General features: G+C 44.5%; 1 protein-coding gene and 1 long non-coding RNA gene across 7 annotated transcripts in view; one reads left to right on the top strand and one right to left on the bottom strand.

Annotated features, from left to right (window-relative positions):
- DOCK10 (dedicator of cytokinesis 10) overlaps positions 1-25,361 on the top strand; it is a 271,165-nt gene that overhangs the window by 46,394 nt on the left and 199,410 nt on the right. Inside the window, exon 1 of one of the 6 annotated variants that reach the window (XM_086719767.1) lies at positions 13,974-14,598. The exons of 3 other annotated variants lie outside the window; for them this stretch is intronic. In XM_086719767.1, the coding sequence (XP_086575893.1) occupies positions 14,437-14,598 (162 nt within the window). In that variant the 5' untranslated portion in view covers positions 13,974-14,436. Of the gene's footprint in view, positions 1-13,973; positions 14,599-25,361 lie in introns of those variants that run through there. 2 more of the 6 variants (XM_086719766.1, XM_086719768.1) reach the window with 2 other exon arrangements.
- The window catches only part of LOC147578707 (uncharacterized), a 28,225-nt gene continuing 27,769 nt past the window's right edge, over positions 24,906-25,361 (bottom strand). The window contains exon 3 of the long non-coding RNA XR_015255587.1: positions 24,906-25,254. This is a non-coding gene — a long non-coding RNA (uncharacterized LOC147578707). The remainder of the gene's footprint in view (positions 25,255-25,361) is intronic.

The raw sequence follows: 25,361 nt of genomic DNA, 5'->3' as shown, positions 1-25,361 counted from the left end.
TGTGTATTTTACATCTTCTTTCTTCATTCATCAGTCAGTGGACACTTGGATTACTTCCATATTTTGGCTGTTGTAGATAATGCTGCTATAAACATCAGGGTGCAAATATTCCTTTGAATTAGTATTTTTGTATTCTTCACTTAAATACCTAGTAGTGCCTATGTACTTTTAGGTGTATTGCCTCACTTAATTCTGACAGCAGTCCTCTGTGGTGCATTTGAAGTCAGGGGATTAAGTAACTTGCTAAAGATCATCAAGCTAGTAAGAGACAGACCTGACTCAAAACCAGGCTCAAGAGTTGGCTAGTCATAAATGAGTATATGCACTGCCTCGGATGATCAGGTTAAACTTGATTATAAGGCTTTTATCATCATTAGCTCCTACAAAGGCAGCCGTAATATAAATTGATGAGCACTTCTTTTAAAAATAAATTTTAGGGGCGCCTGGGTGGCGCAGTCAGTTAAGCGTCTGACTTCAGCCAGGTCATGATCTCGCGGTCCGTGAGTTCGAGCCCCGCATCGGGCTCTGGGCTGATGGCTCAGAGCCTGGAGCCTGTTTCTGATTCTGTGTCTCCCTCTCTCTCTGCCCCTCCCCCCTTCATGCTCTGTCTCTCTCTGTCCCAAAAAAATAAATAAACGTTAAAAAAAAATTTTTTTTAAAATAAAAAATAAATAATAAATTTTATAGTGGCGCCTGGATGGCTCAGTCGGTTAAGCATCTGACTCTTGGTTTTGGCTCAGGTCTTGATCTCGCAGTTCCTTGGATTGAGCCCCCCATCGAGCTCTGTGCTGACCATGCAGAGCTTGCTTGGGATTCTCTTTCTGCCCCTCTCCTGCTCACGCGTGTGCACGGGCTCGCTCTCTCTCTCTCTCTCTCTTTCGAAATCAATAAACTTTAATAAGTAAATAAGTAAATTTTATATAGTAAACGAATTATAAAGTGATCTGAAATGTCAGTATCCTTATTCACAGATTACAGTAGTAATTACTTGTACTTTAAAAGCCAAAGTATGTTCATAGGAAATTCCTTCCTTTCATCCCCCTGTTGGGTGGGAATTAGACCTTTATTTATTTTTTAAATTAAATTAAATTAAATTTATTTTTAATTTGCATCCAAGTTAGTTAGCATCTAGTGCAACAATGATTTCAGGGGTAGATTCCTTAATGCCCCTTACCCATTTAGCCCATTCCCCCCTCCCACAATCCCTCCAGGAACCCTCTGTTTGTTCTCCATATTTAAGAATTAGACCTTTATTAAGATTACACTAAGGGGCGCCTGGGTGGCTTAGTTGGTTAAGCATCTGACTTTTGATTTTGGCTCAGGGCACGATCCCAGGATTGTGGGATTGAGCCCCATGTCTGGCTCCACGCTGAGTGTGGAATCTGCTTAAGATTTTCTCTCTCCCTCGCCCTCTGCTCCTCCCCCACTCTCTGTCTCTCAAAAAACAAAACAAAACAAAAACCCACCTGATCACACCAATATTTCTAAATATCTAAGGGCACATGAAGTTGAATTTGGGGAATTTCATGTACGGCCAGGTTTAAGAACTTATCAAAGGAGAGGCAATACCAACACGATGGCGGGGATCTCAGCCCATGTAATCCGGCAGCCCTGAGAAAAATCTCCATGCAGGAGCAGCTTTGTGACCAGAAGCTCAGCCCGGTAGCTGGGCTACTTCCTGCTCCGGGTAAGGAACCAGTCTAGACTGGCAGGAAGATGGCCACAGGCTGATGGGACGTTAGTAGCCTGTCCTTTGGTGAAGGGCAGGGCTCGGGTGTCCTTGTTGTGTGGGGGTCAGAGTGGGGTAAGGGGAGGGAGGGTTATGTTCTGTAGTCAGAATTCAGCTCCTTTCCTCACGAAACATGAGTTCCCCTCCTGTCCCTTTCTGCTCTTAAATAGAAAACAGGATGACAATACTTTGCCTAAAGGGTAAACATGAACATCCTGTATTCTGTCTCACATTCTTCTGTTCTAAAATGCTGGGAGCTCAGAGATTTCTTTTTCTAAAGGAGGTTTTCTGTCTTTCCATGACTGCTAATGCCACCCAGCAGTGAAAGGGACATTTGGCTCTCTTGGTATATAACCGTCAACTATGGAAGTCCCTGCATTGAGCTTATCAACAATAGGGCTTTTCTATTTATTGGGGCCTTCCTATGTCCCAGGAAGAGTGTTCAGTGTTTTGTTCATATTATTTCATTTATCCCACCATTGTATAAGGTAGGAATAAATTCCTATCATCTGCTTTCACTGAAATGGAAACAAAGCCCAAAAGGTCATTTGCTGGGGTGCCTGAGTGGCTCTGACTTTGGCTCAGGTCATGATCTCGTGGTCTGTGAGTTCAAGCCCCGCGTCGGGCTCTGTGCTGACAGCTCAGAGCCTGGAGCCTGCTTCCGATTGCGCGTCTCCTTCTCTCTCTGCCCCTCTCCTACTCGCACTCTGTCTCTCTCTCTCTCTCAAAAGTAAATAAACATTAGAAAAAAATTTTTTAAAAAAAAGCTCATTTGCTCTAGGTCACAAATCCAGGTAATGGCAAATTCGGGTCTGTGGCACAGCAGAATGATCATACCTGCGAAGAAATACCAAAGGACCCTGTTGTTACCTTCCCATCAATCTGCTCCTGCTCCAGAAAGCCTTGCTTTGTACCCAGTAGAGCTCACTGGGGTGACGATTCTGTCAATCGGCTGGATCAGGGCAGGGAGCCTACAGGTTAAAGTCCTCCTGGCTTCTTTGGCAATGGCTTGATCTCCAGGGAAAGGAAATGCATTTGGCTGAACTTCCTTCTACTGCCTCATTTCTAATATTTTCTTTGTCCTTCTAGCTCTTCAGAGCACTCCTACCTCTTTTTCAGCACTGCTTAGGATGTCCAGTATAGCCTTTAAAAAACACTGGTCAGGGGGAATGTGGTATATATCAGCAACAAGTCTTCCTGTCTCCCCCTCCATTCCGAAGTCCGGACATCAGTTATTCTTCTCTCTGAATCTTGTGGGTAGATAAAGCTGTTGGACCCTAGACCTAGAAGGAGACTGGGATTGTCCATTCTAACTCTCTAATTTTATGGACAGGTACACTCAGATCCACAGTGAGAGAGGTGATCAGATTTGCCTGGAGTCACAATTAGCATCAGAGCACCGACTCCAGCCACTGCTTCCCCCTCTCCCCCCAAATGGGGCTGGATTGTGGATTATACTCTTGCTGAACCACAGTGCCTTGTTCATCTGTCGGGAGCAGAGACGGGAGATAAGGGGAATGCAGACTTGAAGAATCCACATCCTGCAGTTTAGGGTTTAAATAAAAGCTGAACATTATCTTATCAAGTTAATCCTTTGACTATAGCCCTGCTCCTCCTAGTCCTGCTGGGTTTAAACCTTGCTTTGTCCTCCTTTCTTTCAAAACTCTGAGCTGGGTGCTTTGTAGCGACCCTAAAATGATATGTTGGGCCATTCCCCGGGGTCCTGGCAAAGATTGTAGAATTGAGATTCGCTCAGGTTGACAGAGCCCTTTTCATCCTTCCAACTGACTTGGGAGGCACGTTTGCAAATGACTTAAAACGCTGCCATTTTCATGTTTGGAGAGCACTTCGTGATTATTGTAAACTAGATTTAACTTGGAATGCTTAGGGTGTGGGTGGCTAATTCCTGCCACAATTCAAAGGGGAAAAAATGAGCATAGAAAATAAAAGAGGACAAGTACTGAATGTACAGTTAATGGCTCATTTATTCAGCCTCAGCTGAGACTATTTTTCATACAGTTAACTTTTGAAGGGAACTTAGTTTACCCCGTTTAATCAGAAACTTGTAAAAATGGAAAGTGGTCAGTAGAAGCGTCCCTGAAATATTTCACAGGTTCCTCTTCTGTCTGAAACGGTGGCCACTGGACATAATTTGATGTTTCCTTGAGGCACCAGCACCATGCCTGTGATCACTCATTATTGTCTGAGTGTGAACACCGTGCAACTTACATCCTTTATGGTATTATGGCCGCCAACATGGTTTGCCCCAGATATTGTGGACATTGGTTTCTTCTCTTTCGTTTTGTCAGACTGTCTTTCATGAGTCCCTCCCTTCCTTTTGTGGGGGCTCATACCTTCAAGTTAATCTGGCCCAACCATCAACCCAAGACTCCTTGGCTGATAAAAAAGAGCCAATAAGGGGCGCCTGGGTGGCTCAGTCAGTTAAGCGTCCGACTTCGGCTCAGGTCACGATCTCACGGTTCGTGGGTTCGAGTCCCGTGTCGGGCTCTGTGCTGACAGCTCAGAGCCTGGAGCCCGTTTCAGATTCTCTGTCTCCCTCTCTCTCTGCCCCTCCCCTACTCATGCTCTGTCTCTCTCTGTCTCTCAAAAATAAATAAACATTAAAAAAAATTAAAAAATAAAAAGAAGAGCCAATGATACTTCCTGTCTCACCTCTCTCTTGACCTTGCCATTTCATTCTAGCACCAAGGCTCTCTTCTCTGTTTCAGTTACTTTGTTTACATGTGACTGTGTTAACCTTAAGCCTTGATTTGTGGGACTGTTACTTACCCTCTTTGGCACTTTCTTAGAATAACAATGACAATGAACATAATAGTTGTATCAGTAATAGTGGCAAAAGAATGATGAAATGCCATTTATGCCGGTATTTTATACATAGTGTCTTTTGTGATAATAACTTTGCAGAAGAGGTCATCTTACTTCCATTGTACAGTTGAGAAGACAAAGGCTCAGACAATTCAGACTCCGTCCTCGTAGCTCCAGAGCTCATGTTCTTTGCTCTGAATCACTTTCTAGAAGCCAGACTAGAATAACGTGCCCTCATTCCTGTCCCGGATACAAGCCCCCCACCCCATCTGGTGACTGACACTTGGTGGGCCGATTTAAAGGCTCAGTCTATCACAGTCCTTTGGAGAAGTCAGACAGCTATGTGTACTCCTGACTTCAGCAGGGGCATCCTTCCAGCTCTAAGTGGCTACTCCCTATTCCCACTGGGCCAGGGCAGGTCCGAATTATATTGCTTCTGGTCAAAGGCCACCGCAAGTTTTGTTCAGCAATCTCTCTCGAATCCTGCGTAACGTGGTTGTACGTGGTGAATGTATGAAGAGCCCTTCGCCAAGCTGCTCCCATAAGCATCGTGGATTAATGAATTGGGTGCATCTCTTTCTGGCTCTGCGAGTCTTTTGTTGTTGCTTCTCCAGAATTGGCTGTCATGAGAAAAGTTAAGGTTGTAAAATGAATGGCCTCTGAGTAAGTGAGGTATTATTCTATTATTTCAAAGCTGTTTACTCATGGGAGAGGACACAGAAAGGGTTATGGAAATTGTCTCAAGTTACCATGGGAGCTAACTTCAAAGCACAGAGGAGGCATACACAACACCCCCGTTCCTCCATCACCCAGAGAACATTGTGTGTCCCTGAGCAAGAAAGCATCAAGAGATTTTTTTTTTAAATATGATTTGTAGAAAGGGGGGGAAAAAACAAGCAACGTCTGTAAACCTTTTATTTTCTACTGATAACTGACGTGTACCAAATACTCACCGTGTGTCTCTTACTGTGCAAGCACTGACATGAACATTAGATCCTCATGAGCACTCATCCATTCAACAGATGAGAAAACCGAGGCTTATCATTTTGCCTGAAGTCACAAAGGTAGTAAGTGTTGCAACGGGGATCTGAACTTGGCAGGCTGCTCCCTGAGCCTCTGCCTAACTGCTGCACTATTACGGCCTTCTCTTGAAGATTAGAACAGTTTATTCTGACCCAAGAAGAGTTCAGTCAAACATAGAAGCCCGCAAAATGTCAGGTATGATATTAATGGGACATTGAAATTATGCACGCAGTCTGCAGAAAGCTGCTGATGGGGAAGCTACCTTAGCACTGAAGGATAATTTTCCGACGCATCCAAATGTACCCACAACAGAGCAATCTGCTTTGAGCAGCACCTGTGCCAAAGTTAGGAAAGTGAGGGTGAAGAAGGGCTTGGCAACAGCACTTGGGTTTTTAAAGTGGAAGAGCCGTGCACTTGTTTCCAAAGTGATTAATTGTACAATTCAATAAATGTCAGCAGGTGGGAAGGATGCCTATAAAGAGGAGGCCAGTATAACTAAGTGGAAATGAAGAGACAGACGCTGAAAGAAGAGAACCCTGCAAGTCACGGATGTGGGAAAAACAGGTCATGAGTTACCACTGAAATAGACTTGGGCCCCAAGCCCTTGAGTAGAAGGAGCACCAGGAGAGCAGAGGTACAAGCGGATAAAGGGCAGCCGGGCTCAGGGAGAATCACATCCTTGGCTTGTGTTTTCCACTTTTCAGCTAAGAAGGCACCGATTAACTCCCTACTGGCCATTTGAGTTCCTATATTTAATGGGACTTACCCATCTGGAGATGACAGAAGTTAAGAGAGTCTCACTGACCCCTGCCCTGGAAAATGGTCAAATCCGTGACCTGGTTTTCCTCAGTCTGGGTGGGGGTGCATCTGTACTTTAGTCTGGCGGGCGTGGGGACGTCTCCTCCTTTGGGGTCATTTTCACTTGGGAACAATTGGTGAGCCTCTGGAAAATTTACAGAGAAGCCCAACAGGACTCGGACCTTGATGATGATGATGATGATGATGATGATGACGAGGAGGAGGAGGAGGAGGGGGAAGTGGGGGGAGTCGATTTTTATCACCTGTTGATTGATTCACTCCTTCCACGAGTCCCCGAGTTCCCATGTAAAGGGTGTGCTACAGCCTACGTAGCACATGGGGCTTTCTGTCCCCTGCCTTGGCCTCTGGGCTCTTTCCACGACTCGCACAGATTACCCCTGGTGGTGGGGAAGGTGCAGCAGAGATGTGAAGCAGGCGTACTTCCACCAGCTTGTCAGTCACCCCCAATTCTCACCACTAGCCCAGAACACCGGCTTCTTGGTGCCACCACAGCGACGCCTCCACGTGGTCGGCCTCCAACGGACTTGAGAATGAGCAGCAACCGCCTTCCTCTTTGACATGTTCTGGCACAAAGGATATGCTGGGGTGATGGCTTCACTCTTGTTGGACCTAAAGTAGCATTTTCTGGGGGGACATCGCGATGCTAACCAGTACCTCTGTCACGTAAGGGCAGATGTTGTACCAAGACATTACAGAGGGACCCAGTCATTTTTCTGTATCCCAGCTATAGGCTCCTACGGCCAATTTGGATAGATGAGTCATTTCTGCCAATGAACACTATACACAGTAAATACATTTTAAAATTTTTATCAAATCCATTACATATAAAATGTTTCTCCCCCTCCCTCTCTTTCTCTGTCTCTGTAAAAAAAAAAGGGAGGGGCGTCCGTGTGGCTCAGTAAGTTAAGCATCCCACTCTTGATTTGGGCTCAGGTCATGATCCCAAGATTGTGGGATCAAGCCCCGCATTGGGCTCTGCATTGAACATGGAGCCTGCTTGGGATTCTGTCTCTCTTCCTCTGTCCCTCTCCCCTGTTCAGCTCTCTCTCTCTCCTCTTTCTCAAAAAAAAAAAAAAAAAAAAAAAAGTTTTAAATTCCCATCAAAATGCAATGCAAAGTATCACCCCAAAACAATCTTTTAAAACTGCTAGCTACTTTCTAAAAGTGTCATCCAAAGAAGCATCACACATTTTCCTGTGAAAGCGTAACAGTTCTTGAAGCGGATTTTCCAGGGTTGCCTCACTATACCCTGCTGTGTGCTAAAGATTTTTCTGTTTTTGTCCACCTTTGGAAGACACAAGTGTTACTGGGGGCAGATGTGACATTTGGATTGGTTAAAAGTTCAGGCTCTGGAGCCAGACTGGCTACCTTCAAGTTCTAGTTCTGCCCCTCACTAGCTGTGAGTCGATGAGCAAGTCACTTGACTTCTCTGTGCCCCAGTTTCCTCAGCCGTAACATGGGGATGATGAGAGCCCTGCCTTGTAGAGTGAGGGGTAAATAAAACAATACACCTAAATAGTATTTAGAACCCTGCCTGGCCCATAATAAATGCTATGGAAGGGCTTGCTTTATGATTAGTATCATTAGCGTCGTAATTATTACTCACTTCATAGTAGGCACTGGGCATAGAGTGAACCACGTAAGCACAGTCCCGGTTCTTTTTTTTTTTTTTTTTTTTTAATTTTTTTTTTCAACGTTTATTTATTTTTGGGACAGAGAGAGACAGAGCATGAACGGGGAAGGGGCAGAGAGAGAGGGAGACACAGAATCGGAAACAGGCTCCAGGCTCTGAGCCATCAGCCCAGAGCCCGACGCGGGGCTCGAACTCCCGGACCGCGAGATCGTGACCTGGCTGAAGTCGGACGCTTAACCGACTGAGCCACCCACGCGCCCCGCACAGTCCCGGTTCTTACGGACAGGGGAAGATGTCACATAAAAATTAAATCCGTCAGAATGTAAGCTCAGCTTGTGTGTTAGGAAAGCCTCCCCCGGGGTGCAGTGGTAAGGGGTGAGGTTCAGGGCTGTGAGGCGAGGCCGGCCCGGGGAGGCTTCTCCCAAGGCAGTGGCACGTTTAAGCTGAGCCCGGAGGCCGAGAGGGAGAAGACCAAGCCTATGGGTCAGGCTCTGTATTGCTCCAGTAAGTGGAAGTGTAAAGGATTATCTTCATTTCACAGTGGATACCTATGGAGGCCCAGAGAGGTTAAGCAGCTTGCTCAAAAGCACACAGCTTATACAGGGCAGAGGCTGGATGGCAGCAGAAGCCTGACTCCGAAGCTCATCGCGGGCCTTTCCGCGGCACTCTGTTGGCTGCCTCTCCCACCGAGCTGCCTCCAGGATGACGGTTAGACTGGAAGCATGTCGCTCACTATGAACGCTGTTAACCCAAATATGAACAATTAACCCAGATATGAAAAGAGATCGACTTCAGGGCGCCTGGGGGCTCAGTCGGTTCATCTCAGGTCACGATCTCATGGTTGGTGAGTCTGAGCCCCACGTCGGGCTCCCTGCTGTCAGTGCAGAGCCTGCTTCGGATCCTCTGTCGTCCTCTCTCTCTGCCCCCATCTCCCCGACATGCGCGCTCACTCTCTCCCTCCCTCTCTCAAAAATTAATACATATTTTTTGAAAAGGGGGGGGGATCTGCTTCGTTTGGGTGGCCACAGTGCCCTACCTTCTGGCTCTGGGGGTCAGGGGAGGAAGATCATTTAAGGTCCCCTGCTTCACTCCATCAGACAGACCACTGATGGATGAGCTTTTAGGTAACGTGGATTTCATTTGCATTCTTTATTTCAGGGTGTGTGGACCAGGCAGGCAGGCTGAAGGCAAGCCCGCCTCCACCTGCCAAGGCCAATGTAATGAGGGCGTTTCTCAGAAGTGCTGACGCCTATGCTGGGTGTTCTGGGAACATGTGCCTTCTTCAGAGGGCTGCGGTCCGGTGCTCCAGTGTTTTGTCTGGGCTGGGCATGGGCGGGACAGGGATTCACTACTCCTCACTCACATCCAGTGCTTACTTCCTCCAGCTCAGAGCCCCTCTTGGGTTTTGCCGAGAACATTAGCCTCTCTTCCCGTGGCATCCTTCTGCTGTGTGAGTTGTTGCTAGCCCTTCATCTTTGATTATTGATCAATATGATCCCATTCATTTTGAATCTTTCAGAAATACTTCCAGAAAACTCTCCTCTACTGAAAGTGTCCCCCTGTCCCCTGCCTTTTTCTCACTCTTGTAATCAATATCCTCCCTCTCATACTGCTTTGTTGACATTTCACTTGGATTTGGGGAAGAAGGGAAGGACACAAACATACTTCATCCACCATCTTGAATTTGAAGTCAGGCCATCCGGACTCGAAATATGGTGGAAACCATGTTCTGCTGGCCTGGGCCAGGCAAGTCCAGTGAGAAGCAGGTTCCCAAGTGGCTTCTGAACCTTTGTGTCTGGATGCAGGCATAAAGGTGGAGTTAATATAACTCCTCGGGCGAGGAGTTGAGAATCTTTCTCTGGGGAGATGATGATTCATTGGTGGAATATGGTCGTTCCAGGCAAGACCTTCTGTCAAAATCTCAACCATACATTTCTTTTCATAAGTGAGTTCTAGTCATGGCCCTGTTCGCCTCTTGAAATAGTGCCCAGCAAGTCGCAGCAGGTTAAACAGAAGGTGAGGTAGTGTCGGGGGCATCCAAGAAGCACGTAAGGATGTTCTTTGTTTCTCAATTAAAGCATTTTCATCTGAGCTTATGTTGGCTTTTATGAGATAACATGTCATGATCAGCAAGAGCTTTCAGTGAACTTGACACAGGAAGGTGGCAGAAAACCTCACTCGTTCCAAGTAGATTTATCACTGAGCATGAGGAGACTCAGAGGCCTGGGGGCACATGTACAGGTCTTATGGGTGGAAAAGAACATGCACTTCACCTCCATAGTGCCAAAGCACAGTCCAGTTCAACCTGGTCTGCATCTCAAGATACGTTTAGACATCCAACTCTTGCGTAATTTTTTTTTAAATGTTTTTATTTTATTTTTGAGAGAGAGAGCATGAGGAGGGGAGGTGCAGAGAGAGAGAGAGGGAGACCCAGAATCCATAGCAGGCTCCAGGCTCTGAGCCGTCAGCACGGAGTCTGACATGGGGCTCGAACTCACAGACGGTGAGATCATGGCCTGAGCCGAAGTCGGACACTCAACCGACTGAGCCACCCAGGCGCCCCCTCTTGCGTAATTTAACCAAGCTGGGAAAGTCCAGCACTTTCAATAAGCATCATTTAGTTAAGTTAAATATGGATTTTCCTTTCCCGTGGTAAAAAGATCTTTGGATGTTTTATTCCAATGGCAGAAACATCCACACCTAGAGTCAAATGATTCTTAGTCGAAAACATTTTAGAAAACAACACTAAAAATGAAATTCATTTGTCCGGACTTTTTAAAGAGATGCGAACCTAGTGTTCAGGGATGTTTTGGAGATGTTTTTACTTCTGCGCCTTTGTTTTTTCTTCATTTTGTTTCTGTCTCTCTCTCTACACACACACACACACACACACACACACACACACACACACACACACTGTTCATTCTCCAAAACTCTTTACGTTTTCTTCCTATATTTGACTTTCTGTCAGGTATCCCTCACCTTCTCCATGATTGCGCCTTTCCTCTTCTTTCCACTTCCTGTCTACACTAAAGCTACTTCTTATCTACACAACACGGCCATCCCTGCTTTGAAGCAAGAAGGCTTTTTACTATACCTGCATTTAAGATTTCGTAAGTGCCAAGTGAATGAATACATACATAAAATAACATTATAGGGGCACCTGGGTGGCTCAGTTGGCTAAGTGTCTGACTTCAGCTCAGGTCATGATCCCGCGGTTTGTGAGTTCGAGCCCTGCATCAGGCTCTGTGCTGGCAGCTCAGAGCCTGGAGCCTGCTTCAAATTCTGTGTGTGTATGTCTCTCTCTCTGCCCCTTTCCTGATTGCACTATGTGTGTGTGTCTCTCTCTCTCTCTCACAAAAATAAACATTAAAACTATTTATTAAAATAATAACTCAGAATGAAACCTAGTTTCCAACACTTCTTTGGAAAATTTAGTCTTACAAACGTTAGTGACATTATTTCCTCATCTATGACAATAGGTGAAAAACCTTACTTTTATCATTTTACATTTAGTAAACATCTTAGTGAATCGTAAAGTAAAACCTAGCTAGGAGAAGAGGCAGACGAGACCAGAGAGAGTCTCCAAATGTCATTGAGTAGTGAGGCCACGCACATTTGATGCTTGAAAGCCGAATTAATAATTTGTCTTATTAATACTTCAAATGAAAATAGCAGATACCTGGGAAGGGCTTTTACCTCGTTTTTAAATATTTCCTTTCCTCTGCGTCACATAACATGTATGCGAACTACGAGGAGGGAAAGTGTCCAGTCTCTTCAGGTTGATTTTTATCTCCTCCCCACCCCTAACTTAACTTACTATGTAAAACTTGGGCCTCAGAATCCAACTCCTTTCTGGCAACTTTGCTACACATTTGACACCTTTTCAGAAGAAAACGCTGGGCTAGATGTCTAACCGTGATCCTTGGTTGTTGTCCTCATGGTCTCGTGTCCACTGGGTAACTATAGTATATATTGAATTCCCAAGAAACTAATTTTCGCAGATTGTCTTTCCTTGATGATGGAAGTTGAAAGAGAAAGCAAGAGAGGGAAGATTGACAGCTCCACAGCAGCCCATCAATAATAGGGGTGAGTCCCTCAGAGGCAACAAAGGGGATCAATGAAGACAGGACTCTAATAGCTAGAAAGCATCTCATTTGTTTCCCCAAAGACTTTGACATCTGCCAAAACATCTGACTCCAAAAGCCACCCCAGAGGTGAGCCGGATTGAGAGAGAGGTGCCTAGATGGGAGTCTGGGATGGCGACGTCCTCTTCCCTGCCAAGCCCATGGGGTATGGCAAGGGGTCCCACTCCCATTGCCAGCCAGAGCTGGTGTCGTGATTAAGTGCCTCCAGCGAGCGCCTTGCTGTTCATTCATGAGCAGATGACCAGAACCTAAGGGAACAGCTGGAGAGCGCCTTGTCATGCATGGGAGTGGGTAGGTGGGGTCCCCAAAGAGCCTGGAGGAGCAATCATACTCGAAATGACACCTGCACAATCATGGAAGCCCGAGCCATGCTTTGCCTCCCGTGGACACCATTTACATATACATTTTTTTCTTTTTCTTTTTTTTTTTAATTTTTTAATGTTTGTTTATTTTTGAGAGAGAGCGAGTGAGCAGGGGAGGGGCAGGGAGAGAGGGAGATACAGAATCCGAAGCAGGCTCCAGGCTCTGAGCTGTCAGCACGGAGCCCGACGTGGGGCTTGAACTCACGGACCGCGAGATCATGACCTGAGCCGAAGCCGGACGCTCAACCGACTGAGCCACTCAGGGGCCCCGATGTCAGTTTTTTTCAATACATACAAGCCATATAGGTTAAACTGCAGCCTGTCTTCAGTAAATGCCCCAGTTGTTTGCAGTAAAAATGGTTTAGATTAGCACCCGGGCACTCTGACAAAGGTCTGGAGGGGTTAGGGGACTTGCCAGCACCATTAGCATTTTTTTCTTCTTTTTCCAGCAGCACTAAAATATGTTTGCTCAAAACAGAGGGAGATGAAAAACTACTGGCAGCCCGTACCTCTTAGAAGAAAAAAAAAAATGTTTTACTTCTCTGGCAAACGTACCAATTAAATAATGCTGTGTTGTGACAGATTACTGAGCAATTAATGCCTAATTGAGCCGCGTGCTAGACGCTTCTGGGAGAGCAACTTCCCCGGAGCTGGAGTGGCCACACCTCGGAGCAAAACCAACCTGCCTTCACACTTTCTGCAGCACCCTGTGCGCTCAGGAGCCCAGAAACCAAAGAAAACATTTTTCCTTTGAATCCCTGAGAGTTACACTGGAAGGATTAGCTTGACAGAAAAGATCCCGACATTGCAAATCCTACTGGGGATTTCATACTTTCCTCGTTTGTAAGCAAAATCCATTTGCTGTGAGATATTTTTAGTGCAAGCATCCCTTGTTGTGCTATTCTCTTACAGTATACCATTAGATCTTGAAGCCATTCCAAGCAGGTCACGTGATTTCTAAGCATCTCTTCGGTCCCCTCCTAAGTGACTAGTCTCGTAGGAGCCAGGGAATACTAGACTCTTAACTACCGAAGACCTCAACGTCCTTCCTGAAGCCTTGAACGCTTATTGATAGGATGTGAAAATGCTTTACAGCTGCTTTTTCTAAGAGGTCACTTGGCAGAGCTCGCCGAGTGACCTCAGTAATAGAGATATTTTCAGCCCCACGAGCCGCCTATGTAAATATAAAAATGTATTAGGCTGCAGAACTGCATGTGTGGGAACAGAACAACCCTACCATTGAAAGGAAATCGCAGGGGGAACACTGGTGTCACTCATGTGGGTTTGGTTAAGGAGCGCGTGCTTTTGATAAATCGTTTTGATTCAGCGGCTCCACGTTTCGGATGAGCCCATTTCATGTCTGGAACTTAAGGGCTATAAAAAGTAACACCCCAATCACTTAGTGAGGTGTCTAGCAAGATATCCTTCCCGAAGTGTTTACGCTGAAAAAGAAAGCAATCATTTTCACTCTTTATATGACACTCATTTGCCTTGGGAAAATGTCAGTGTGGAGTTAGATTTCCAGTTGTTTGGTTGAAAGAGAGTTATTTATTCGAGTGTCTGGGTGGAAGTGATGTATTTATTCAGACCTCTGAAACTAGAATCGGAGAGAATCGTTGCAACGAGCAGGAAGCACGTTCTCGAGATGAATTGAGAAATAACTCTCCGGGCGAAACGCTCTAATATTCCTGAGTGCATTCAGTTTCAGTGGATCAAATCTTTCCCATCTCTGCATCCAAGCTATTTGGCGGTGATCAGATGATCAGAGCTCAAGAAAGCGATTGGAGAGTCAGCTGGCTGCAGCTGCAATGTAGGCTGTTTTCAGGGACAAGGAGCCACTGTTTTTCCAACATAGCATCAACATAGAAGTTATTTTGTAGGCTCCACGATGCAGCTATGGGCTGCACGGCCAGCATTGTTCTGCTTCAGGCTTTCCGTTCTGTGGTCCAGAGGAGCTGTCCACACATTTGTAGACGACGCCAAGAGGAACCATCCCACGAGATTGTGCCTCTGGAGAGCGAGGACGAGATGAGTAGACCCAGAACCCTCATTATCATGGTATGGTACTTGTGGCAAAGGAGCCGGAGTTGATTGAACTGTTATTACAGAACTGAGGTTGCAATTTAGGGTTTGGGCTGTTCGGCTTTAGATAAAGGAGTGTGCGACCTAGGGTTTACTCCTGTGCTTTGCCATGTGGGGGAAAATCTTTCAAAGGATTTCTATCATTCAGAGCTGGCTTTCTTTCTCCTAGATCTGCCCCGAAATGCGCAGTTTATCGGTCTATTAGACATGCTCCCCTGCCTCACATTGTGTATGCTGTTACTCACTTTTGTGCAGAGAGAACGAGAAAACTTGCGGAGTCTAGTTTAATTCGGTGGATTTGATTTTGCAACTCTAGTTTGAAAGAAGAGCCCCAAACGCAGTTTCAGATCGCATGCCACCAATCAGGTTGTGTAGCTGTTGGGGGGTTAGATGTCTGCCTTGGAGGTATTTAGACTTTTTATTTCTGACTCTGCAACACAAAGGACTTTAGAAAATGCCTAACTTAGGTGCAAACTCAGAGTGAAGTTTCTGAGGATTTGGTAGGATGCATGGCATTTTCATTGAAAAGCTGTTTCTGGCACACGTCTGTCTGTGCTTTAGTTACAGTAGACAGTGTTACTCCCTTGTTTGTACACCTGTTTTGTCAGGAAGAATAAAGTGGAGGGTGGCATCTTTCCTTACTTGAGGTGCAGTGAGAGATCTGCTTAGTCACTGAAATCCCACGTTAGGATGGTGGTAGGCGTGCTAAAGTTTCAAAAATTGGGGAGGCATTGCGTACCTTCAGCACAATCGACTTTTTTCCTCTTAGATTTTAACGTTCAGATTTCAAGGATGTGGTAAATAATGAATGAAAACTACCTGTTACACTAAAAGTTTTAAGATGAAAGTCATTTGGTTTGGCCTGCGACTCTGAGGGACAGAGTACTGAGCTATACCATTCTATGCCAACTTCTTCCACAAACTGATATTAGGTGTTTAAAAGGCAATGCTGGGGGGGGGAACCTGGGTGGCTCAGTCGGGGAGGTGTCTGCCTTCAGCTCAGGTCACGATCTCGCGGTCTTTGGGTTCAAGCCCCTCATCAGGCTCTGTGCTTGACAACTCAGAGCTTGGAGCCTGCTTTGGATTCTGTGTCCAGATTCTGCTCTCTCTCTCTGCCTTTGCCCTGCTCGCTCATACCTTCTGTCTCTCTCTCTCAAAAATAAATACACACTTGGGGCGCCTGGGTGGCGCAGTCGGTTAAGCGTCCGACTTCAGCCAGGTCACGATCTCGCGGTCCGTGAGTTCGAGCCCCGCATCAGGCTCTGGGCTGGTGGCTTGGAGCCTGGAGCCTGTTTCCGATTCTGTGTCTCCCTCTCTCTCTGCCCCTCCCCCGTTCATGCTCTGTCTCTCTCTGTCCCAAAAATAAATAAAAAGTCTTTAAAAAAAAAATAAATAAATAAATAAAAAATAAATACACACTTAAAAACATTTTTTAAAAATAAAATAAAAAAGCAATACAGTTCTTGAACTGTTGTGCTATGGTTTTCTCTAGGAGGAAATGCAATTTAGGAATAATTTCATACTTATTATTCCCGGAGGTTTTTACAAATTAGATTTTAAAGGGACTGAGACATTTTCCCCCCAAGTTTACCTCTTGTTTATGATGTTAGCATTCTATAGTTATGTGTTCTGCTCATGCCGTCTCTATCATTTAACAGCCTCCCCACCTCCAATTTTACCACTTATACTGTAAAACTTAGCGGGTGGAAATTTGCAAAAGAAAAATCAGTAACAATGTCTTATTGTTTCAAGGTTTCTATTACTTTATATGATATCATTATGAACATTAAATAGAGTGATGTTGAATTTACTGGTGAAGGAAACAGGGCTTCAGAATGATTGCATATCTTGTTCATATCACACAGCTGCCACATTCCAGAGCCTGAAGTCACATTTAGATCAAGGATTACAAAAGCCAGTATAATTTCCACTCTGTTCCTAACCTCTAGAGGAGATGGTGGTAAAACTGAGTTTTATGAGAAGACTGATGGAAATCTTGGACCACTTCGGGTAAAATATGCACAGACAGAATCACTGTGCATCCTGAGAGTTTCCTATGGGCCACTCCACATTCATGCATTCAACAGCTATTTATTGGTGGCCCGCCATGGGCCAGCCGCTGTTCCAGGCATTTGGAATCCACCTGTGAACAAACTCATCAAAGATCCCCGTCCTAAGTTGCCAAGTTTTACATTGATAGTGTATTTTCCAAGTCTTGTCGTTATGGAAATGCCATATGAGCGTTGTGATGTTTAGTGTACAAATTTAAGTCAATGAAACGATTCCGCATCTTTCAAGATAGTAGCTCAAAAGCTTTAATGTGTTTTAAAGTCACCTAGGAATTGTGTGTGGGTCAATCCTTGGGCGCCTGGACCCAAAGACTCTATATAAGAAGGTGTGGGGTACAGCCTGGGAATCTGTACTTTTAGTCAACACCTCCAGGTGCTTCGGATGGAAGAGCCCCATGGATGACACCCAGAAACACACAGCTCTGGAAACTGATCATCTACACCTCTGTACCTCACGTCCTTCTTTATCCTGATGGGCTAATCATTTTCTCACTCTGGCTCTAAGCTTCTGAACAACCTGATTTTTTTTTCTCTCTCACTTTCCATCACCTTTTAGTCACCAAATTTGCATATTGATACTGTGTGTGTGTGTGTGTGTGTGTGTGTGTGTGTGTGTGTGTGTGTGTTTGAGAGAGGGGTGGGGCGAAAGGAGAGAGAGAGAGAGAGAGAGGGAGAGAAATCACAAACTCTGGTGCCAGAGCCCCTGGGTTGAAATCTTAATTTATCACTTATCAGCTATGTGACCTTCCCCACACTGTTTAACATTTCTATGCCTCTTTTTCTCACCTGTAAGATGAGGATAATAGTGTCATCAATGCAGAGCTGTTGTGAGGGTTTGATAAAGTAAAACATACATTAAGTGCTTAGAATCGTGTCTAGATATATTAGAAAGATGTTCAATAAGGGGCATGTTCAGTACCGGAAAAAAGTGACATTTGGGGAAAGACCCAGAGGAGGTGAGGGAATGACTCATGCCACTTCTCTGTGGGGAAGTGTCTCAGGTGGAAGAACCAGCCAGGGTGAAAGTCTGTAATATGGGGAAAGGCCCAGGGTGTTTGGGAAAGAGTGAGGAGGCCATTGTGGCCAAGCAAGTCAAAGAGAAAGTAGTAGCAGGTGAGGTCATGGAGGTAATGGGGGACAGATCACAAAGGCCATCATGAAGACGGAGAGAAAGCTTTTCCCAAGAGTAAGGAAGGCATTGGAGGGAGCAGGCACAGAAAGTCAAGAGCCTGAGCTGTGGAGCCAGAATGTCAGGGTTTGAGTCCTGTCTCTGTGTCAGCTGTATGACCATGACAAATGACTTGTCCCCCCTGTGCCTTCATTTTTTCACTACTAAAACACAGACAGTAATGGCACCTACCGTGTAAAGTTATTGTGAGAATTCAGTAATACTTGCAAAGAGCTTAGATCAGTGCCTCGGGGACAGAAAGTGCTCTTTTAACGGTAAGCCCACTAACCCGGAGGCCCTGGCGCAGGTGAGTAGCAGGATCCACGGCTGCAGTGGGGCCAGAGCGGAAGCAGGGACACCACTAATCGTCAAGCTTTGCAGTGGTCCCAGCAACAGAGCTGAATGGTAGTTGTCGAGGTTTCGAGAAGTGGATGGATTCGGATGGATTTCAAAGTAGGGCCAGTAGGGCTCGCTTTCAAGTTCAACCTGAAGTGTGAGAGAAGGAGAGGACTCAGGGATGAGTGTGAACGTGCGGTAATTTGGTCTCAGTCCTGGTTTGTTTGTTTCATTTAGCCTTAACGAATGAGTTGTCATTCAGGCGGGGAAGACTGTAGGAGAAGGTCTGGCATGACAATCGAAGTTCACCGTAAGACATGTTAAGTTGTTTTTTTTTTTTAATTTTTTTTTCAACGTTTTTATTTATTTTTGGGACAGAGAGAGACAGAGCATGAGCGGGGGAGGGGCAGAGAGAGAGGGAGACACAGAATCGGAAACAGGCTCCAGGCTCCGAGCCATCAGCCCAGAGCCCGACGCGGGGCTCGAACTCACGGACCGCGAGATCGTGACCTGGCTGACGTCGGACGCTTAACCGACTGCGCCACCCAGGCGCCCCAAGACATGTTAAGTTTGAAATGTCTGTTAGGTCTATCTATACATGGAGATTTCAAACTGGAAATGGGATATACAAGTCTGAGTTCTGAGGAACAGTCTACAGAGTAGATACTAATGTGAGACACAGTCTGGATACCAATGAAATGGTTGACAAGGGAATAAATGATCTCTTTTTCTTGTTTTCTGTATTGAACTCATACTTATTTACTTTCATATATTTTTCTTATCTCACTGGCAGATGGGGGAACCCCATATAGATAGGAACTCTTCATGCCCCAGGAGTGCCAGCTCAATTCCCTTCATAAAAGCCTAAAAACTGAACATAAGTATTGTCGACCCTTTGAAGTTTTTACGTAATTGGCTGACATGAAAAGCCCCATTGATAAAGTTGCCTACTTAACTTTTCATTGAAATGGTGTAAGTTAAGGATGGAGAAAGCTACTACAATACATACAAGGTGGTGAATGTTCATATTCTTCAGGAGGCTTTGGCCCTCAAGACTTCATTATACCAAAGAATCTTATTCCTGACGTCCAGGCTCTGAATTCATGCCTGGGTAAGCTTTGGGCTGGCATCGACTGTAGTTTGGTTGCGTAGTCCACAGTGGAAAGCCTTGGTAAACATCAAAATAAACCATTGTGGGTCCTTGGCATTTACAACTGTTTAATAGAGAACGGTCTATTAAAATGCAGGCAAGCTGGGGCGCCTGGGTGGCTCAGTCGGTTAGGCATCCGACTTCAGCTCAGGTCATGATCTCGCAGTTTGTGAGTTCAAGCCCCACGTCGGGCTCTGTGCTGACAGCTCAGAGCCTGGAGCCTCCTTCAGATCCTGTGTCTCCCTCTCTCTCTCTGCCCCTCCCCCGCTCTCATTCTGTCTCTCTCTCTCCCTCAAAAATAAGTACATGTCAAAAAAAATAAAATGCAGTCAAGTTTAACGGGGCGGGGGGGGGGAATGAAATTCTTTCAGAGCTCTAATTTCTCTCACTAAAGTTTTTGTTCTAATGGGAGAATTAACAGAAATCTTGTTGTCAACTATTATTTTCAACTTCCTTTATAACATATTTCATTAAAAGGTCTCAGATACTACCTAATTTAATTTATGTCTATCTGCTGCTTTCTGGGGAATGTTTATAATTTCTCATGTTATTTAGAAGTGGGCCTCCATTTTAAGGCCTGTGCCCTCTCCACCCCCACTCCCCTCCTCCCCTCCCTGCCCACCCCCCCCCCCCCGGCCGAAGAGTAACTATCCCTTCATATATATAGGAGGGTAGAGATGACCCAAGAGGAAGTCAAGAAGCAAGTGCCAGGCAGGCTGCTGGCCTCTCTCTCCGGCTGTATAACAGCAGAAAATGGGAATAGCCTAAACTTGTGGTAAGTTAGGGAGGTGAAATCTCTTCTGTGAGTCAAGGACATATGCTTGTAGGTGAACATTTGAGAGCCAGGGTACGTAAGTTCCTTCCAGGAGGCCTGTGTTACCAGGCCCACTTTGGCACTCTAGAAACTCTAGCACACCAGGCCCGGTGCTAGGGTGCACGGGTCAGATCCTGCCCTTGGTCTGTTTTTGTACGGCCTGTGAACTAAGAATGCTTTTCACAATTTTAACATTTTATAAAACAAAACATAAAAGAGAGAAGACTGTGCAGCAGAGACCATCAGTGGGCCACAGAGCCTGAAGTATTTACAGTCTTGGCCCTCTACCGGACCAGTACGCTCTGGTGAATGATGTGGGCTCAACCCAAAGGGAAACTCTGCTGGTTTGTACCTTTGACCTCTGCTTTGTATTTGCGCTTCTGCCTAACATACGTACAAAGGAACTAGGGTTTTTCCTGGGTGCTTTTTGTTCACCTGAATGCCTGAAAACTGCTGAGAATTGGTGGTGAATTTGAGATTTGGAGTCAGAAGCCCTGTGTCGGCCTCAAGCCTGTCACGTGAGCATCGGTGGGGACACCTGGGTGGCTCAGTGGGTTAAGCGTCCGAATTCGGCTCAGGTCATGATCTCATGGCCCGTGGGTTCGAACCCCGCATCGGGGTCTCCGCTGTCAGCACAGAACCTGCTTCAGATCCTCTGCCCCCCCCCCCGCACCCCTCCCCCACTCATGCTCTCTCTCAAAAATAAAATAAACCTTGAAAAAAAGAAGCCCATGTGACCTGAACGTGCTGATCCATTGAGCTAGGTTTGTTAAATGGGGAATACTGTCTGGTGGAGGCACCGGAATATTTATTTTTATGGAATTATTTTGTAAACTAGTGAGTGTTGTATAAGGATGGAGTCCTGTAGGTTAGGTGGCTAACTTATAGCCCCAAAGATCCACTGTCGGTCACCATGCCCATGAGAGTTCATTATCCTCTGGGTGACTCACTTAGCGATGAGGCCATTTAAATCAGTGTTTTACTGGGGCTCCTGGGTGGCTCAGTCGGTTAAGCGCCCGACTTCGGCTCAGGTCATGATCTCACCATTCGCGAGTTCGAACCTGGCATAGGACTCTGTGCTGACAGCTTGGAGCCTGGAGCTTGCTTCAGATTCTGCGTCTCCTCTCTCTGTCCCTCCCCCACTTGTGCTCTGTCTCTCTCTGTCCCTCAAAAATAAATAAATGTAAAAAAAAAAATTTTTTTTTTTTTTTTTAAATCAGGGCTTTACTGTATGTGTTCCATATCTTCCCCAAAAGAGTGGTACAGTGGCCAGGAGAGAGTGGCTGGGTGTGGCCAGAAGAGAGACCTCAACGAGGGTCCTACGATTAAAATCGGGAACAGAGAGGAATATACTATGGGAACTATTTCCAAGGAAATAAAATGATCTGTCTTCTTATTCTATAATAAATATTCTAGTTTAATAAAACTTTATTACCAAAGGGATTTTAACATGATTTTCCAGTTTCATCTTTTTGAATGGATACAGGAGGAAGAAACAACTTCTAGACATCCTAAATCCTGAATTAATGTTCTTATTTCATTTTAGTGAGGTTGAATCTTGAATATACTAATGTAAGATTTCCCGGGGAAAGGAAGCTTCTGTAATGGAGTGTGATTTTAAATGGTCTGCCACGGATGGTGTAAGCACAGAGGATCTTCAACAGTTATTTTTCCTAGTGAGCTGGTTTTGAGCTGAATTCCAAAGGCGTAGAAGATGAACAAATGAATTGAATGGCTTCTCCATGGGTATAAGAATTAATTGAATGTGATCAGAGACTTAGTAATTAGCAACAAGAATCTTTAAGGCAAAGGCTTACTAAATTCAGATTACATCTGTTACCAGCTTGTCCAAATGATTGTGCATCTTTCTAGATCTCCAAATGATAAAGATTTAGAAATAATAAAGAACAAAGAAAAAATGGACGGAATCTAAAAAGTAATGTTTAAAGGGTAAAGCCACCAACAACGATAAAGAAAAGCCAAAAATCAGGTGTGGTGGGATATGCAGAAACTTTTCTCCAAAACCAATTAGCAAATTCAACTATATAGAGATACAGATAGATATAAATATATATCAGAATATAGAGAACTTCATACTTTTAGTAGATGTGAGTGTTTTGGGAGAGGCCATAGTTTGAAGATTAAAAGATTAGACTACCAAGGAAGAAAACATCGTTAAATGACTAGAAAAAGCATAGACTTAACAAATCAGTAGTAATAAAAAGCCCCTTAACTTTTAAAGATAATCAAATATAAAAAAAAAAGCCTGGTTATACTTGTTTTTGTTTTTGTTTGTTTCTTTGCTTTCCAGAAGAGTGTATTTAAAGCTTATCCCCAAGTACCAGGCTTCGATATAATGAAATCTTGTGAAAACTGAGTAATACAGTTGAGGACAAAATGCATCTTTTGGCACACTGAACAGGAATACGATTTTTTCCCATCCTTCAACAAATTTCATCTGGATTGTTGTTTCGTTCCCTCAGATTTCATTTCCATGGAGCTGATTTACTTAGGGGCTAAAGTTTAGGATTTTGAAATTCATTTCCACTAATCTACTTTATCCCACTGGAATGTAGTTCATTGCTTAAAACCTACAAATTCCATATGCTTATGTAAATCTGTCATCGTTACATGGCCTACACATCAGAAATTCAGTAGACAACTGAGGGCCTACCGTCCCCTGCATCTAATAGCCAGAAACAGCAGCATACAGTTTCTGGCTCCTGCACTCTGGAGCTTAAAGTTTGCTGGTGGAGACAGAAAGGACCGGACAAATGTAAAGTTGTAATCGTAAGAAGTGCTTCAAGCAAAGAGTTCCCTTCCACCTTACAACTGTATCCTTTGAGCATCCAGCCTCCACAAGCCAGTTGGGGAGGGCTTCCCATAAGGAGATAGCGATGGATTGGGGACCTGGAGAGCACAGAGATGCTAAGAAGAGAGAGAGGATGCCATGTGCAGTCCTGACTTTTACTGTGTTGCCAGGGGTTGAGAGCCAGAGTGCATTTGCTTGCTGTGTGATCTCTGGATCAATTATTTAAATTCTGTATGCCTTGGATTTCCATAGAACGGGAATAAAGAGGGTACCTCTCTCTGTCAGTTTCCTATGCTTGCTGAAACAGGTGACGGCACACTTAGTAGCTCAAAACAACATACGTTCGTTATCTTACAGTTCTGGAAGTCAGAAATCCAAAATGGGTCTTATAGGGCTAAAACTGGCAGGGCTGCGTGCCTTTCTAAAAGAGCCTCTAGAGGAAGATCTGTTGGGGTTTTTGGTTTATTTTTTGTTTTATTTTGTTTTGCTTTTTGCCTTTTGTATGTGTGTGTGTGCTTTTGTTTTGTTTTGTTTTGTTTTGTTTTGTTTTGTTTTGTTTTGTTGGCCCTCTTCCATCTTCAAAGCCAACAGCAGTATGCTGTCTTCAGACATCTCTCTGATTCCCACCCCGGACTCTCCTACCTCCCTCTTTCACTTCCAAAGTTTCCTACCTGGACAATCCAGGATCCTCTCTTGATCTCAAGGTCAGCAGATCAGCAACCTTAATTCGGTCCACAGCCTTACTTCCCTCTTGCCGTGTAAATAACACACTTGTAGGTTCCCAGACTTTGCACATGGACAACCTTGGGGGGCTACTACTCTGTGTATCCTAGTATCTCATAGGACTCTTCTTAAAATAAAGGTATTCTTAAACTAGGGGACCCATGATACTTCTAAGAACCTGGTAAGAACTAAGTTCTAGCTATTATGATTTCTTTTATTGTCTTGAAACAAAAAAAATTTCACAAATTTAATAAACTTGTAAGGAGTTATTTTAGGAAAAAGAAATTAAACTAGCAGAAGGAAACTTAATTTGTGCTTCATAGAATGTGGGAAAATGGAAATTCAAGGTGTGTTTATTTCCTGGAGTGCTGCAATACTTACTGAATAGACTATTCACATAAATAGATGGTTCAAAGAACATTTGTGTGCATTGGATAGTCTTTTCTGTGTTATCCACCAATTGTGACTCTTCCGAAATTTAACTTTTGGTTTTTTCTCATTTCCCTTTCTTCATTTATAAAGGAATATTGCATCTTTCCAATTCTCCAAATTATGCCACATTTCAAAATGATAAGGGACAGGGAGCCTGGGGGGCTCAGTTGGTTAAGTGTCTGACTCTTGGTTTCGGCTCAGGTCATAATCTCACTCTTCGTGGGATCGAGCCCCCTGTCGGGCTCCACGCTGACAGCACAGAGCCTGCTTGGGATTCTCTCTCTCCCTCTCTCTTTGTCCCTTTCCCATTCGCACTGTGTCTCTCTCTCTCAAAATAAATAAATAAGCTTTAGGGGCACCTGGGTGACTGAGTCGGTAGAGCATCTGACTTCGGCTCAGGTCATGATCTCACGATTTTTGGGTTCAAGCCCCACGTTGGGCTCTGTACTGACAGCTCAGAGCCCAGAGCCTGCTTCAGATTCTGTGTCTCCCTCTCTCTCTCTCTCTCTCTCTCTGTCTCTCTGCCTCCCCTGCTTGCACTCTTGAATCTCTCTCAAAAATAAATAAACTTTAAAAAATAAATAAGTACATAAATACGTAAATAAGTAAGCTTTAAAAAATGATAAGGAACAAAGAAAAATATTCAAGATCTTAAAATAAATGATTAGAATTTAAGACCACTACAATAATAAAGAAAAGTAGAAGACCAGGTATTACTGAGAAGGAAAGAGAATGCATTTTGAGTTCAGCGGGTAGAATTGAAGTTATTAACTTAAAGATGCAGAATAGTCTGTATCTTATTTGTCATTTTAAAGTTATTTCAACATTTGTAGATGCGAGAACAGCTAAGGAACTGAGTTCAAAATTATGGGAGCCGGATTCTTCTAGAAATAGATACTCAGTAAAAGGTTTGATGAATGAATCAACGCACGTAAGCCATATCTTATGGGTCACGACGCTTACAAAGTCGGAACCCATGAAATAAAAACAAAATATGGATTTATTTGGTAGATTCTCAGCATCCCTGCCATTGGTACCTCTGTGTGGGATCAATGGCCTTCTTTGCTTTCATGCACCTCAGGGTAACAGATAGAATATCCCACAGGATATGTCTTCAAATTCTCCTTCCTGTGTCAGAGAAAGCAGAAATGGAAATGGTGTTCACAAAATAATAGCTCTTTGGAGAGTACATCCAGTTATTTTTTAGGCACTTTCCTGAGAACTTCGCACAGTTA

The sequence above is a fragment of the Puma concolor genome, chromosome C1, assembly GCF_028749965.1.
Source record: "Puma concolor isolate L17-30 chromosome C1, mPumCon1.1.hap2, whole genome shotgun sequence".
Taxonomy (NCBI): Eukaryota; Metazoa; Chordata; class Mammalia; order Carnivora; family Felidae; genus Puma; species Puma concolor.
The sequence above is the reverse complement of the archived record's forward strand: the minus strand, read 5'-3'. Positions and strand labels throughout refer to the sequence as shown.